Source organism: Montipora foliosa, chromosome 8, assembly GCF_036669935.1.
Source record: "Montipora foliosa isolate CH-2021 chromosome 8, ASM3666993v2, whole genome shotgun sequence".
Classification (NCBI taxonomy): Eukaryota; Metazoa; Cnidaria; class Anthozoa; order Scleractinia; family Acroporidae; genus Montipora; species Montipora foliosa.
The window spans coordinates 39,022,988-39,037,987 of record NC_090876.1 but is presented as its reverse complement, the minus strand read 5'-3'; the positions used below and the strand labels follow the sequence as shown (position 1 = coordinate 39,037,987).

Below are 15,000 nucleotides of genomic sequence, written 5' to 3'. Positions count from 1 at the left end.
GCTTCACTTGGTTTGACTGTAAGGTTGGGAAAAGTATGGGTGATCTAATCGCGGCAGGAAGGTTTGGAAATACTGAAGGGTTTGCAATATCCGTGGGGTATGCACATTTGTGACTACCAACAAACAAAAAAAGGCACTCGACTGGTTTTAAGACTCGATGTCCGATAGTGCTTTGAAGTTAATAATAATAATAATAATAATAATAATAATAATAATAATAATAATAATAATAATAATAATAATAATAATAATAATAATAATAATAATAATGATAATGATAATAATAATAAGAAGAACAACACTAATTGTTTCATGTGTGCTTGTTCCTGTGTGTGGCGTGCGGATGCAATTTTGAGAGCTCCAGAATAAGGCCTACTCTTGGACCTTAAGTCGCCGTAACTTAAGGCGACTTAAAGCGGCTTAACAAGGCGACTTAAAAAAACATTGCCCAAAAAACCAGGGGACTAAAGGCGATTTAAGGCGACTTAAGGCAACCTTTCACAACTTAGAGTTCGTTTTTGCTGGAAAATCCGAAAACGGATTTCTGATCTCCGATCAATGGATTCTTCGGCGTCAGAAAAGCGCAAAATCCGAAAAAAAAAAATTACTATTATTATTATCGTTATCTTTATCGTTATCGTTATCGTTATTCCACTCAGTGCTATTACCGTGATAAATTACTACGTAACAGGTCGGTCTGGTATGTTGGGATCAAGTGTGACAATGGCTGACCAGCGTACTCCATCGGGTAAATATGGCAACGAGATTGTCTCTGTATCTGGAATAGTTTACTCTTGAAAAGTTTTAAGGTACATAGTATCTCCTTCTGTCAATAGCTGATCAACTGTGTGGGCCGTCCATTGCGAAATATCACACGAGTCAGCACATAACAGAGCTAAAAGACTCGTAAAAGCACATTGTATTCCTCTAGATACGTCAGCGACGGTCACCTTGATGAAAACTTTCATTAACGATTAACGTAGCATTCAACATTGCATAATCGTATAAACTTACCGTTATATTCTTCTCGAAATCCGATTAAAATCCTAAAGCAGGTGACAAATCCAACAAAGCATATGGCAATCCTAAAGCATGTACAGTGTGATAGGTCCATAGCCGCTGACCGATGTACTACGTATTCAGAAAAGGAAATATCGCTAGCCAGGAAAAATCGAGTATGGAAAGCGTCTGGGAAAGCGATATATATATACGTGCGCAGTCCTACTCGGCCAAAAGGAACACAGGTAACCGTCCAGATTAGTGTTGCAATTTTCAGAGAAACCTTTAAGGGGGTGGTAGGTTATCGATATTCGAAATGATCTGTAAATTTAAAATAATATGCATTTGTCTTTTTTTTATATTATTGCATGTTTGAATTTACTTTTGTAATTGACGCTGAAAAGCCCCTGTGGGGAAGTGGTCAATAAAGCATGTATGCATATGGCAGTTGAGGTGTTTTTCCAGTTAATATGTGCTGCACATTGTGATGTCTTCATATTATGCTACATGTAATTTGCTGTGTAAATGAAAGTGAAAGATGCAAGGAAACAAACAGCATTTATTTGAAACTTCCATCAACGTTTATTTCATGCCCTATCAATTAAAAAGCAATCTACATAATTATGGAAAATGCCTTGAAAATGTGATAGTAAAACAGGAACAGGAATTCAATGACTAGAAGGCAACATTTCGTCGTCATCTTTCGTTGTCATCTTTTTGATCCATGTGGTTCTTTCCACGGTACTTTGAAATACCATAAAATAGGAACAAAACTCGCTTTTTATATTCGGATCGCTGATTATTATTATCTGTGAATACGTGTTGTAAAAATGATCGAAAATGGTTTGAAAATGTTGATACTGAGACTACTCTTTTGCTGTCTGAGGTTGCGTCTAGTAGTTTGTGGCCGAGTCTGTCGCCCCTGTTTCTCATTTCATTGTGTCTGACAAATCGTCACTCCTATTTATTTTTGCTTGAAAAATCGACTTCTGATCCAGGCAATACGATTTTCTATTAGATACTGTAATCTTTGATTTTCAAAGTAAAAGGAATTGCTGTAAATATTCGAAAATTACTCACCCTCAATCGCTATGCTAACTTTTGATGTCGATGCTCCGTGTGACTTTCTGCCTCTAGACTCAAGTTACCCAGAACACCTCGCCAACTCGGTGAGCTATTTTGCTACATGTACCAGAGATTGCTTTCCCCCATACAAAATTTACCAATTTACATATTAATTTACATATTTTCCTTTTTACGCGGGTAATGAAAACTGAATGAAAACGAAGGCGGATAGGAATACCCCTCATTTTGACTTAACTCGAAGTACTCAAACTTTTAGTGGAAAAAAAAAAAACCATATTTGAGGGGCAGGGAGTATAAAAGGAACTTTATTTATTTAAGTCTTCTCGCGCTGAAGCCCAAATTGGGGACACTGTAAACTGGAATCGGTTCTTCATCCATCATATGCATAGTGGCGTTAGGCCTCACTTGATGTCTTTTACATATATGTACACACGCCACTTAGGACAACACTCATTTATACCTGAAATCGACAAATTAACACAAAATTAATCAAATCAAATGTTGGTTTTTAAGGAGAGGGGAAAACCGGAGAAAAACCTCTTGGTGCAGAGTAGAGAACTGACAAACTGAACTTGACCCACATATGAGGCCGAGTCTGCGAATCGAACCCAGGACACATTGGTGGGAGGCGAGTGCTCTCATCACTGTGCCATCCAATCCCAATTCATGTTATTATTATTGGTATCACCATTTCAAAGAAAATGTTTGGCTGATAGTAGTTTTTCACTTTGCTCAAAATGCCTCATATTCTGTTCAAATTAATCTATTAAAATAATTAATAGAAACAATCACTTCTGTGTGCTCTGTTCTGTTCTGCTGGTATGGGTTTAGGTGTTGTTAATAATAAATACAACAATGTAGCTTTGTCAAAGGGACACGGCAACATTGAACAAAACAGAAAATCAATCAGAAGGTTATTGTGTTACTTTTAGATTAATCTTTGGATAATAGTTCTTTCAATAACTGTATCTTGTTGGGATGGCACAAACTACTTTAGCACCTGCCAGGCATGTCCAGCACATGCAAAGGCTGTTCTTCCTTGTTGTATTATAAAGGACCATTGCATTTTAACATCAAATTATTGGACTAAAAGTTAGAGAACTTCGTCTATGAATTAATAGTCTCAGTGTACCCGTCAAGTGAGTAGCTCCAAGTTAAATCTTGTTTACTAAAAGAAAACAAGGATGGGTCCAGTGTACACAATATTATTGTTAATTTAATAAAACCACCACATAGCATACTGCCAGTAACAATTTCAGTAGTGTAGCAGCTCTCGTAACGTATAATTTGATTGGCTTGATACCCAAGCCGAAAACAAAGCAGTAACATAGCAGCTCCCGCAACCTGCTATTGTTTGGTATTGTAAACAGCTTCTATTGTTTATGTCTACGTCATTTTTTCAACTGTTTAGTCTTTTGTTTTTGGGTTAGGGTATCGAGCCATGCAATCACATTATACGTTACGAGAGCTGCTATATGACTCAACAATTTTTAATTTCTAGAGCTTTGTACTGTCCCTTAAAGTTTGAGATACATGTAACTAGTTCCTTTTCTTCTCTTCATTCAGCTATTGCATGTGTTTTACACCTTACTCCTTGAATCCACCCACCTCAACTCATAAAATCTAGAGCTTTGAGGTCAAAGAGATAGGGAAAAAAATAGCACTATACGTTCAGATAAGGAACTTTATCTTTATTACTTGCAGGACTGGAAGTTCATATCCTCATATTGTTGATGTGGATTGGAGATTAGACTATTATATAAAGGTACACGAAATAAAATTTGTATCATCAAAAGTGATTGTTTGGCTGTCTGAGACAGTGTAAGTTATGCATCCTTCTGCCAGAACTGGAAAGGAAATTTGTTGCAAATGTAGAGTAGCTGGCATCTTTCGTTTTATTATAATTTTAATCATTGTCTACATGTATGGTAATAGACGTCTTTCGCCTTGTATTCCCTTTGCCGAAGATGCTTTGCTCGTTTTGATGAGGACGTTTAAATTTCAGGGAAATTAATGCATTTGAAGTTTAGTTGCCTTTACTGGTTCCGAAGATTTTAGTTGTTTTCACATTCACAATTATTCCAGGCTTTTGTGGCATTGTGCGAATGAACACACCAGATTCTCGGCCTTAAGCTCAAAATCTGGCCCTTCCAAACTTTTTCCTTCTTAGACAACTGACTTAGCTCCACACTTACTCTTTCTCTTTACCCAAGGTCTAAAAATGACTTGTACTAGAAGGGAAGCTTCAGAGGTACCCTTGGGATCAACTGGCATCCCAGGGAAAGTGCATGTATTATCATCTAAGCTGCTTCATCTTACAAAAACCAGGATAATTAAGCTCTGGTCTAACCCTAAACTCATAGCGTCTTAACAATAAAATTATTGAGACTTACGTAGGGCACTTTCCATGACATAATGATCAATTTCACTTTCACAATGCAAGAAAAAATCCAAGCTAGGAAATTTCTCCTAAATTTCTCTAACATTGTAGTGTCTCTAATATTTCAGGCCAAAGTGTTCCACAACTTTGGCTCTGCAACAGTAGAGATAATTCAAATGTTGAACTTTGATGTACTGTTCAAAAAGCAAGCAGCAGTGTTTTAAAAACACAAGGCGTAGCCTAATGTCTTTTGACTTAATAAAAGCATTCCACAAAAAGTGTCTCCCTCGGGAGTACAAGCAAAGGTTCAATTTGTGAGAGGAAGATATTAGCATACATGTACATGTATATAAAAAAAGCCAGGCCTTATTACTATTCTTTGTATAAAGGGTTCTAATGAGGAGTGTCTTATCGGGTTTAAAGCTCATGGTGCAAATGATGTTTAATGGTTGGGTTCATGAATTATTAACGAGTTTTTGAAGGTGTTTTAACAATGTCCAATAATAAAGCAGTGTTTCATCTCTCTGTTATGCAACATATACAGTGTATCTAGTAAGCGACATACCTTGAAACCAGCCTATGAAGTACTTTAAATTGAATTCCGTGCTTGTCATCCTTTTACCCTAGAATAATCAAATGGAGAAAGTGAATCAACCCACCTATCTTATCACATTAAAAACTGAGGTATGTGTATCTTCTGAAGGTTGCGGAAATATGTGATTGACCTCACGGTCATTAGAAAAAGCAACAGCCTTAGGTTACACCACATGCATTGATTCCTATGGTATTTTGGGTCCCTATGAAATAAATGGAGTCTCCAGCCTGGGTGATACGTTTTTCCAGAAACGCTACATTTTCGACAATCTGGTCAAGTGTGATTTTTGTTTTCAAAACTCACGTCACGTGCGGTAAATTCATCAATAGAGGTTTTTCACGGCAGTCATGTTGCATGGTAGGAACAATAGATTCTTTTTCCTGTGGGAACAAATGTTCTTTTTAATGCAGAACATTTTCATTTTTCCCGCCATGCAATATGGCTGCCGTGCAAAACCTCCAATTGGAAATGTGGACATCTAACAATTTTCCAAGGAAAGTTCATCGGAGTTACTGGAAGTGAAAAAAGATCCTGAAAAAGTATGTCACACGTGTACCTTCACTTATACTCACAGGCACAAGCTCATCAAGGGGAGTCCTCCATCTCCCTTACTTCGCCTGGGAGTCAACCATTTCCTGAGTAAATTTGTACAACCCCTTCCTTAGGAGATTCAGTGGCACGCTCACTGGTGTAGAAGCCTATCTCGCTTGCGACATTCAGCGTGCCCACTGTTGTAAAAGCCAATCTATCTAAGCTTCAGGGGAAAAATGATACTTTTCGTGGGAAAAACCAGTTCCTAAAAGTAAATTTACTCGGGAAAAGGTTGACTCAAGGAATTAGTGGAGATAGAGGATCCCCTTGATGAACTCCTGTCACAGGACAGTTATACTGCAAACGTATTTTGTGTAAGATGGGCTCAATAACTCAGTGGTAAGAGCTGATGATCATAGACTCAAGTCCCGTTCAAGCCTGGATTTTCTCAGCCTTTTTCACCACCGCTAGAGTTGTTGTCCTTTGTTCTAGCAAAGGGTACCAAAAATGAAAATGGTACTCTTTGTTATTTGTTTGAGCAGGTTGACGTTTTGGCAGCTATGCAGCTGATGTGGACCTCCTATAGCCACCCACCCACCAATGCACTCACAATGGACAGCCACAACACAAAGAACTCCATTCCCTACTGATTTTGCATAATTATGTCCCAAACCCTTTCCCCGTGTTTTTCACAGTGTCGTGAAGTGCATTAGTATTGTAGATTGACTTTCTTTTTTCTGTATGCTTAATTCAGGAATCGGGAAAATCGCATGGAAAAGATGTCCAATTTTCCTGCTCCATGGAACAGCTACAGGTGAATTGCTTGTTGTTTAGGGACCGTGTTATTGTTCCACATGTTTTTGAATGCAAAAGAAGAGGTAGGCCGCATATCTAAGATTAAGACTAAAAAGCCCTAACTATGCGTCAAGATAAATATGGATAGTAAGAATAAGAATAGGCAAAAAGGTTGGCCGGATTTCCTCCTTTGCGCCAGATTCCATTCCCTCTCTGATTTCTGGCTGGATTTGTCTTCGGTGGTCCCGAATTCAACTCTTCCGTACTTTGTAAAGAACCAACAGGCTGCCTCCTTTCAGTTGGGGTTTTTAACTCTGCTTCGATTGTTTTGGCCTCTTTCCTGATTATAAAGTGAAATACCTTTACATTGTAAACGAGTTTGATGGCAAAGTACATTTCAACTATAAACAAAGCAAAGACATAAACACTGATAATTGACATTGAAAACTGAAATTGACACCGACATGCCATGCACCGACATATTGATATTGAAACTGACACTGATTGCGACACTATAACTGACATCAACGTCGACGTCGGCATTGACATACACTGATATTGACGCTCACATCAGCATTGACACTGCTGCTGACACTGACACTGTAATGTAGACACTGGCTGACAGTAACCGACATCAACGTCAACGTTGACATTAATTAACACTTTTGCTGACAATGACGCCGACGCTGACAGGGAAATTGAACCCACCTTTTTTTTTTTTTTTTCATTTTACACCACTCACGTATTGCATTGTGCGCTATCGGCAACAAAAACTATCGTAGTCTAGTGACCGTCAGTAACGTTAAGCATTCCTTCGAGGCCATTAACGTTAATTTCTATGATTTTTGTCTACTTAGGATTTGGTTGGAAAACTGAAAGATGCATGTAAAAGTATCGAGAAAGCAGCTGTGATTTAAATATCATTCTACCAAGACTCTCTCTGACTTCATCAACCACCTAATATTTTTATAAATAAACTGATGTCGTTTATTTGTTTGTTTCTTTGTTGAATGATGCTTTGCTCTTTCGCTGATAGCATTAGCTAAACAGACTGAAGGCATTCTCGTCACCAGAGCCTCGCATCTTATGTCTGCGCATGACCCAAGGCTCTGGGAAACTCTAACTAGGAGTTCTTGTAGCCAAAAATTGGCTCACTCCTCGTACTAACATGAAGGCACCAATCAGCCACGCTTTTCAGGGTTCTTCTCTTTTCAGAGCTCTTCTCTCCCTCAGTCATGCGCAAAAGAGAAGAGCTCTGGGGTTGAGATTTAGACTGATGGATGAGATGACCTTTTTTTTACATTAATAAGCCAGGGACGACGGGCCATTTCCGAGTTCATGACTGCCTCCTCTTCAAAAAGAGTCTAAGTGCGAAGTTTCTCTTCTTGAAATAAGTTTTCAGCATGCCCATGGAGACTCAACAATAGGACACAGGTTGACTCCAAGCGTTTACACTAACAACCATTACATACCACAGAGGACAGAACTCAACACCGGGAACTCTCTTTGCAAATAGTTTGTGGGTTCTTTTACGTCCCACAGGGTTTGGTATGAATATTGAAGGTTGCTACGGTTTATCGTCCTTATCTGCGAAGACTAGAGAGTCTTCTCCTCAGTTATTTAAAGACCCCTAGTGTTAGTCGGGCTTGAGTTTTTGATCCGGCGACCTACCGCACTGCCGCACAGTAGTCCAATGCTGAACCAACTGAGGGGGAGGGGGGGAGAGGGGAGAGGAGGCGGGGGGAACCAGCCTCTGGTATAATTTCTCGCTGAATCTAAACCTTTTTGGATCGGGCTCTCGAGCTGCATCAACAACAAGGGCCTATTGTTTGCATAGGAATGTCATTCAGTTCCCTTAAAGGATTAAATTTTCACAACATTGTCTCGTAAGCCGTCATGTGAAAAGCTTTGCTGTTAAATCATGGAATCAGATTGAAAGGACGGGTTTCATGATTCACAAAGAGAAATATAGATCCAAAATATAAAGCTATATAAGGAGAACCATTTTGTTCAACAAAAGGTACAACGCAACTCAAAACATCGATTGCCTGTGTCATGATGAATACACCTGCATTGTCTTTAATACTTAGCAACGATCATTTGTTGATGTCAAACGGCAAGAGCCCAGTTCAGAGATGTTGGATGGTGCGAGGACAGTGAGAAATAAGGCTATACCGAACGGGAAATAATGTACACAGTCAAGCTTTCTTAATCGCTGTTTAGATAAGTTCCTTCTCGTCCCATTCAATTCCAACTCTTCCCACAGTTACCAAGTTTTTGGCTATTTGTTTACCACATGAATAATAATTGACGATATGAGCTTCATAGGCTTCGCTTCTATGACCAACGGGCGGTTAATATTTCGGCTTTTTAAACCTTGAAACGCGACCACAAGACCTTCAAGAGATCAACAGCTTGTTTCTCATCAGGCATGAAAAAGATTTAGCATTAACACCTGTGAAACTCAAAGTTAAACGAGTAACTAAAATGGTGCTGAGCATGCGTCTTATACGTTCATGTTATTTTCGGCGACTGCAAAGTTGGGACGTTAGTGAGATCATTCGCCTCCTTCCGATTTGGCTCGGGTTTGATTCCCAAAATGTGGACGGAGATTAATGGGCCTCTTCTCTGTTCCGTAAGGTTTTTCTCCGGGTACTTTGCGATTTTGTTTTTTTTGTTTTGTTTTGTTTTTTTTTTTGCTCATGAAAAACCAACAATTGACTTGACCTGCTCTTAATTTCCCGTGATATGGTTTGGGTCACAACCTTCTCAATTAGTATAGCACTTATGGTCACAAACAGTTACAGGTTACCTCGATGGTATTTCCTAGCACAAAACTTGAAGATGGATACAATTATCGAAGAATGATTGCGACACGCAAATATTCATTTTAAAAAGAACTTCTGTTGGACTTGCTTTTTCCTTTTCTAATGCTCTCTGTTTTGCAGCTTGTGCAGTAGTGTTTGGAATTTATTTGGAGTGCGAGACTGACGCACGCACCAAACGGGAAACGCCCAAGGGAATGAGAAAGAACGCTCTCCTCTCTCTCTTTTTCGTGAGTGCCTTGAACTCGTCTTGAATATAACCACGCTTGTTGTGGAGAAAAATGTACTCCGAAACTTTATCGACAAACAAGTTTTGATAGAATACAATATCTTTATTTAACAAGGAAAACCGGTTATTTATCTTGACAGCAAGATTAACAACCTCTAGCAATATAGGGGAAAATAGTACATAAACACATTCTTTTTTGTCACCTCCCAGCCTATAGGGCTTTTTAGGCACAACAAATAAACAACCACAATATATAGGAAGCAATTAAGGCAACAGTACTACAAAGACGTTCGAAAATTCTGTTATCTTATATGCTAAATAAAACATGATGTTCAAAATGTCTATTCTAAAAAAGAAGAAGAAGAAGAATATGTGAGAATGCTAAATTAAGTCAACAAAGCAAAGAAGGAATTACGTCCCATACGTACGTTGCAAGGAATCAAGTAAATTCCATAAACTTTTAAGGTTTTGTAATAAAATGTTAAAACAGTATTGTGACGTACTATGTAAAATAGCAAAGTCACCCGTCACTTAGGCCGTCAAATTCAAGGAATATAGTGTTGTTTTTGTACTCTATGAGCTGAATTCACCTCTTCCTTTCAAAATTTCACAAATTATGTCAAAGAGGCGCCTCTTATTTCCACAAAACGTAACAGTTTTATGCACAATTTTTTCTTCCTAGACGGGCATAGTAACAGTTTTGTTTTATGCTTACACATTTATCACCACTTCCTACAACAAAGCTATTTATATGTGTTTTTTTTATTTAATCGTCAAGACACAGACATACATACATGTATAAAATACTCCTTACACACTCAAAAAAAGCAATACCCTGTTGTTGACTACAGTACTTACATTGCTTATGATACGGATTTCTTGAGTTACTAACGATGCAGTACTCTATTTGCTACAATAGATCTAGCGAACATATATTTTCCAAAAATCTCCGGCAGATACTCCCTTGTTGAAGTCATCACATTCCCATCTGTTGCTCGGCGGTTCAAGTAACCAGTGATATGTGCTGGATACAAAGGCAACGTGGTTATACGATCTCATTTCGTCAACGGAGGGATGTCCCCATTTTCCCCCATACCACGATTGGCAGGCGGTCGCTAACATCGAGTTGTCATTTTCCATTCGCACGAACGATCCACACGAAGAAGGCTTCACATCCGTCTGGCCAGCAAAGTACCGGACTACAGATTCGCCGGAGCTGTTAGTAACTGTACCCACGTGAAATGTGCGCCCCAGTTTTTTACTGCAATAGAATCTTATTTGTCTGAAAGGCAAGTGTGCGAACAACTCCTTCAACGCGGTCTTTGAAAGAACCATCTCATCGCTTGCTATTCCGAGGTAGGAAGTCTTGACTGGAAGCTCAGCGGGTGGAGTTGAGCTCTTCATTACCAAGCTTGAGATAAGCAGCCATCCTCCTAAAATAAGAAAACAGTGATCATTTGGTGCGACGATCAAATCAAAAGGTTAGCGCAGTGGAGGTTAAGGTGGAGTGTGGATTCTTGCGTTTCTCGTAAAGTGAGCAAAAAATTGCAAATGTTTTGGACAGGTTTCTAAAAAATGATTTGAGAATTTGTTAGTCTGCTTATCAAAATTCGTCAGATGATTTTCGCAATAATTGAGACCCGGCCATTTAAACGCACTCACACAAAAATGACGGAATAAGCAAAATACTTGGAAATATATTCCAACTTTTCACGGAATAGTTGTTTCCAAACTCTCAAGTTCCCATTGATTGAGAACATAAAGCTCCCAATGTAAAATCTCCGATACAGACTAAGTTGTGATCGATTTCAATTGCTCCCTTGACTGATCGTATCCTCCCCGATAAAAAGAAAGCTGGACGCATAGGCAGCAGAACGTGTGGGTGATTTTAATTCTGAGGTTTATGCGTTGCTACCGGTCGCGAGAAATATCCTTAGACATAAAATAGCACCTTTCCTGAATGGAAGTTGGAAAGATTATCACAGTTCGTTGAGCATCGATGGGCAACTCATATTTAGCAGTTTAAACGAGATTAGAGCCCAGTACCACGCGGTTGCTCTACCAACCATTGGGAGGCGGCAACTACAAAACACAGGTCACAAGGCACAGGTTTCTATTTTACCAATACAGAAACAACCCTAACCGCGTACCAATGCTAACATTAGACCTAAAGACTCTTGGATGTTTAGGATTATTTCTGTATTGGTAAAACAAAGGTTAATTTAATTTAGCCCGCACGATCGACGTACGAGGAGAACGAAATGAATTTTTTTCGAATTTATTCCGCAGTTCGAAAACATCTTCCCTACAGCTTATTAACGTAAACGTGGTGTATTGCAGTCTCGCCTGATCGACCTTTTGTGACCACCTTCTTGCAATACATATGGGGGAGTTTTAGTTGATCAAAGGAAATTTACTTGATCTTGCATGACTCTTGCATAAGAAAAGTAAAATAAAAAGCCAGCAAAATCTTATGGCTGTATTTATTAGAATGACTACAAAAGCCAAAGCCTTAGAAGTTTGCTGTGTGCGGCTCTTTCAGTTGATTTCCATAGCCACTTTGACAATGTTATCATCAATAAGAGGATAGACGTATAAATAACTGAAGTCAATTTGTTAAATAGAAAAACCTCTATCAATTCCCAGGAAAATAAGTAAACAACGAGACCAGCATGCAAACGTATCTCTTGGCGAGCTATCCTTGCTGCTTCCTTTATTGTTTTGTGTTGTCTGGTTATGAAAATTCTTAGACGGATGTCTGGGGTTATATTACTCAACTGGATACGATATCAGGAATGAAATGATCAAGAGAGAAGATTGTCATTGTTGAGCATTATCACGAGGAGAGACGAGAGTTGTGTAATGCGAGGTGTGGAAATGGAGTGGAAGAGGAGACAGGAAGAGGAAGGCCAAAACAAAGTTGGATGGAGAACATCAGGAAATATATCAGGAAAAAGGACTTGAAGGTAACGAGTGGAGAATCCAAAGTGAGAGGAGAAATGCCCAGAAATGCCCACATAGAAGAAGGAGGAGGTGTGTGTAAAAGAGAGAAGAAGAAGAAGAAGAAGAAGAAGAAGAAGAAGAAGAAGAAGAAGAAGAAGAAGAAGAAGAAGAAGAAGAAGAAGAAGATTTGCGATCTCTGTCTCTGTAGAAAACACTGTCTCTTACCTCCGTTCGTTGTCATGTCACAGTACACTTTCAATGGGTTGCCAGTCTTCTTAGGGTCGATCCAGTACTTTCCGTCTCGAAATGAATCTCCAGAATCCAAGATGTCTTTGCAGGATTCGGCAGGCAGATAAGAATACAGTCCTCGTTTCACTTTGTTATAGAACAAAACATCATTACCAGTTAATTTTGTAACATTTAATAATATTTCTTAGGCGCAAATTAGCATGTGAATATGATCAAATGAACCTGCCTGTGGCAGAATATAACTTACCTTGGTTGAAAACTTGATAGAACAAAAGAAATTAAGTAAAAAACAAGAAATAAATCAATCTGGCGAGAGAGGAACCACTACAATGAGTGTGGCTTTAGCTTGCGCGTGACGGAATAATTCGCTTTCCGGCAAGTCGAAAGTTAAATCTTAAAGACTCCCGAAAGGCGGCGTTAACTTTTTATTACCGAGGACGTTTAGGGCATGAAATTCTCTCCCTTTTTCCATTAATTTAATCATGCTCCTAGTGTTTCAGCGGTTTGAAATTTTACTACATGCTCATTACACGACCAAGCTACGTTCTCTTCGGCTGACAAATTTAAAGATACACCGGTAGCGCACTCTTTTGGTACTCGCTCTTTTTCCCTTTTATAAACGTTTTGTTGTCCGATCTTTAGAAGGTGCTTTTTCTTATAATTCTAGAAATTCAGTGGTTTTCATCCTCGTGACAAAGCGGTTATGCTGGATGGTAACGGAGCGTTTTCACTCAAGTGACCAGCAGACATAGTGAATTACTGAAACAAAAGAAAGTATTTGGATAAAAATAGAGTTCAAATCCCAGAGGATTAGTTTGGAACACCAACGTTAACATGGCTGCCGTGACGTCATGTGAAAACGCTCTGTACACTGATACAATTTCTTTTCGCAGAATTTGCATAATAATTAACAATTATTCCACGAGCGCGCGTTGGATATGAGATAACAATCATATCCAACAAGCGCAAGTGGAATAATTGATCGATATTTTATACTGTTGTAAATTCCTTCCTTCCTTCCTTCCTTCCTTCCTTCCTTCCTTCCTTCCTTCCTTCCTTCCTTCCTTCCTTCCTTTCTTCTTTCCTTCCTCCCTTCCTTCCTTCCTTTCTTCTTTCCTTCCTCCCTTCCTTCCTTTCTTTCTTCCTCCCTCCCTCCGTCCCTCCTTCCCTCCCTTCCTTCCTTCGTTCCTCCCTTCCTTCCTTCCTTCCTTCCTCCCTCCCTCCCTCCCCCCTCCTTCCTTCCTTTCTTCCTCCCTCCTCCCCTCTCTCCCTCCTTCCTTCCTTCCTTTCTTCCTTCCTCCCTTCCTTCCTTTCATTATTTCTTTCTTTCAGTTTGAAAATATGTGAAGTGACCCGCTTTTCAGCATGATGATAATTACGAGAATATCAACCCTTCGGATATCCCATTCCAATCAAAATGCACGAGTGAACCTCGAGTGTACCTCTTTCATTGTCCCAGCAAGCACTAGTGATAATCCTGAGCCGTAGACAGTACTCGGAGGCAAACCGAGGCACTTGCCTCATTCATTTTTTCGTGAATTTTTTAAAATAATGCGTGATTCCAGTGTTGTCTTTAAAATGTACTTATCATAAACAACTGAACCATTGCCTCAGTCATAATTTTTTTTTCTGGCTATGGCCCTGTGAACTTTTATCAGGGATCCTTTGCTTACATCTTTTTTGCCTCATTAGCATAGGGCCATGGTCTTCTAGAACGAGTTTCAATCGAGTCTCGTAAAACCAAAACCAAAGTAGTTACTTTGGCTAATCAAAAAGAACGGAGACAATCCAGTAAACCAATCAAAACTGGAAGTAATTATACGTAGCCGACACAAAGCGCGGGAAAATGTGCACGTGCGAGCCACGATTGTTTTTGGTTTCACTTCTAATTGGTTAAAAAAGTGGCGGGAGAACTCTCAACCAGTCACTGAGTGGCGCAATGCAACGTATTCAACCCACCAAGAGAAATGTTGTTAGTGTTGCTGCGAAGTTCTATGATTCCTTTACATTCCTTTCACCAATCATCTTAGAGTTGAAGTTGTTCTTCCAGGAACTTTGCAAAACGAAAATTGGTTGGGATGACCCCCTGAATCGAAAGCCTTGACATTTTCAGACAGTGACAGAATGAGTATCAATAAAGCTACTGTGGGACAGCATAAGAACAAAGTCTGGCATGAGATGAGACACCTTTTAGTTACTAGTAAAAAAATGAAAGCACTTTATACAAGACAAAAAACTTTAGAAACAAATCCTTTTACTGATGTATCACTCAATGTGACAAATTTCACTGAACAAAAAGCATTTAACGAAAAACCAGTATCCTGAACCCATAGAACAAGGTGTAAAAGAAGAAAATAGTGCCAAATTT

General features: G+C 39.1%; 1 protein-coding gene and 1 long non-coding RNA gene across 2 annotated transcripts in view; one reads left to right on the top strand and one right to left on the bottom strand.

The window, feature by feature from the left end:
• LOC137967897 (uncharacterized) overlaps positions 1-7,376 on the top strand; it is a 191,754-nt gene extending 184,378 nt beyond the window's left edge. Inside the window, exons 2-5 of the long non-coding RNA XR_011116598.1 lie at positions 3,790-3,850; positions 5,093-5,149; positions 6,346-6,405; positions 7,244-7,376. This is a non-coding gene — a long non-coding RNA (uncharacterized lncRNA). The remainder of the gene's footprint in view (positions 1-3,789; positions 3,851-5,092; positions 5,150-6,345; positions 6,406-7,243) is intronic.
• Positions 7,377-9,612: 2,236 nt separating this feature from the next.
• The window catches only part of LOC137967891 (fibrinogen alpha chain-like), a 20,813-nt gene continuing 15,425 nt past the window's right edge, over positions 9,613-15,000 (bottom strand). The window contains exons 4-5 of the mRNA XM_068814489.1: positions 12,609-12,758; positions 9,613-10,873 (exon numbers count right to left, since the gene is read on the bottom strand). Coding sequence (XP_068670590.1) covers positions 10,362-10,873; positions 12,609-12,758 — 662 coding nt within the window. The 3' untranslated portion in view covers positions 9,613-10,361. The remainder of the gene's footprint in view (positions 10,874-12,608; positions 12,759-15,000) is intronic.